Here is a 1,952-nt window from a genome sequence, read left to right on the forward strand (position 1 = left end):
GTCCACGCTAGCCAGTCTTTTCGACAGTCCGATCATGCAGAGATTGAACAGAACCGGAGAAATCACACACCACTGGGGCGTGCCTCGATGTCCGAGTGGTACGTCCGCAGAGAAGAAGTTCCCGATGCGCAGCCTCGTTTTTCTTCCAGACAAGAAAGACTTGATGTAGTTATACAGACTGGGTCCAAGCTCGAGTTTCGCCACAGTCTCCAAGATGAATTCGTGCTTGATGTTGTCAAAGACCTTCTCTAGGTCTAGGCCAAGAAAAGCCTTTGTATCTCTAGAGTATCTATCAAGGACTTGGTGCTTAATGAGCAGCATTGCATCTTGCGTTGAAAGGCTGGTTCGAAACCCGATCATATTGTGCGTATACATCTAATTTCCCTCCAGGTAGTAGTTAAGCTTGTAGAGAATCGCGTGCTCTGCCACCTTACCCACGCACGACGTGAGGAAGATGGGGCGAAGAATCTCAACGCTAGGAGACTTACTTGGCTTGGGAATCAGTATGGTGTCAGCTAGCTTCCATTCCTCAGGAACCCTTCCCGTTTTCCATGCTTCATTGATGAAACCAGTTAGACGTTCTATGGATGCGTCGTCGAAGTTTCTGAGGTTTCTGTCTGTGATCCCGTCTGGCCCTGGTGCCGACTTGCGATTGAGCATTTGAATCACTCTCCTGATTTCAGCCTCTGAAAAGTCTTTGTCTAGTTCAGGTAGAGGAGGGCCGCCATACTCTGGGAACACGCCGTCTTCGTCCTGTCGTTTGACCGGCAGGTACTTGCAAACTAATCGGGTAACGAGTTCGTCAACCCCCTGTTCTTTTGTGGCTTCGTGAAGGGCATGGGCTAAAATGTGTCTCTTGTTCACTCTAGTGCTCTGCTCATCCAAGAGGTGCTTCAAAAAATGCCAGGACTTGCCATTTTTGATTTGACCGTCGACGGACTCGCACAGCTCATCGCACTGCTGTTTGCACAGTGTGTCGCAATGTTGTTCGATTTCTTTGTTCAACTTTGATATTCTTTCCCGCAGCCTATGATTGTGCCTCTGCTTCTTCCATCGAGAAAATAGAGCTGTCTTGGCTTCGCGCAGGTGGGCAAGCCTACTGTCCGTCTTCTCCACATTCGAATATGTATTTATCTTCTCGGTGGCAGCGGTGGTATCTCTGCAGATGCCCTCGCACCATTCTTCAAAATTGTCAGGAGCACTGGCCCTTGTACCGCGAATGCTGCGAAAAAGATCCCAGTCAACCACCGTGAACTCTCGGCCTTTGCTACGGTCCACTATAATAGAAGTTTGCAGATCGTAGTGGTCGCTGCCAAAATCCTTGGCGGTGTTGGCCCATGTAGTCTTTTCGACCTTCTTGATGAAAGCGAGGTCTGGAGTCGTGTCTCTGGTCGCAGAGTTGCCTATCCGCGTAGGCAAAGCCTTATCAGTGATTAAGGTAAGGTCTAGTTCGGTGGCGTCCTGCCAGAGGTCACTACCTTTTCTCGTCTCATACACGTATCCCCATAAGCAACGTGGGGCATTGAAGTCACTGACTATGACAAGGGGCCGAGGACCGGCTAATTCAACTGCCCTCTCGAGCAATGTCTTCAACTGCTGGTGCCTGTGCCTGGGGTTGCTGTAGACATTTAAAACAAAAACACTGTTTTTCCGCTGATTGCGCCGTGGGGTGTATTGTAGGATCTCTACCATTACATATTCGATATTGCATTCGGTCATCTTCAAGTCGTGGGCGACGTGTGTCAGCGTTTTACTTATTAGTATGCAAACACCTTGTCCTCCTGACTGGCCAAGGACTGCCGGTAACCATAAAGGGACGCTGCAGAGGCTAAGGTCTCTCGAAGGGCTATAATTTAAGGTTTCTTTGTTATTGTTCTAAATACTGCTGCAGGAGTGCTTTTTTCCAGCGTATCCCCTGCAGTTTCAATGCCAAATGCAGACAGTATTTTTAT

At 48.8% G+C, this 1,952-nt stretch overlaps 1 protein-coding gene across 1 annotated transcript; it reads right to left on the reverse strand.

The window, feature by feature from the left end:
* Positions 1–375: 375 nt before the first annotated feature.
* Positions 376–1,692, reverse strand: LOC142791818 (uncharacterized). Its single transcript, XM_075885552.1, has one exon. The coding sequence runs from the start codon at positions 1,690–1,692 to the stop codon at positions 376–378; it is 1,317 nt and encodes a 438-aa protein (XP_075741667.1).
* Positions 1,693–1,952: the final 260 nt, after the last annotated feature.

Source organism: Rhipicephalus microplus, chromosome 2 (genome assembly GCF_043290135.1).
Source record: "Rhipicephalus microplus isolate Deutch F79 chromosome 2, USDA_Rmic, whole genome shotgun sequence".
NCBI lineage: Eukaryota > Metazoa > Arthropoda > Arachnida > Ixodida > Ixodidae > Rhipicephalus > Rhipicephalus microplus.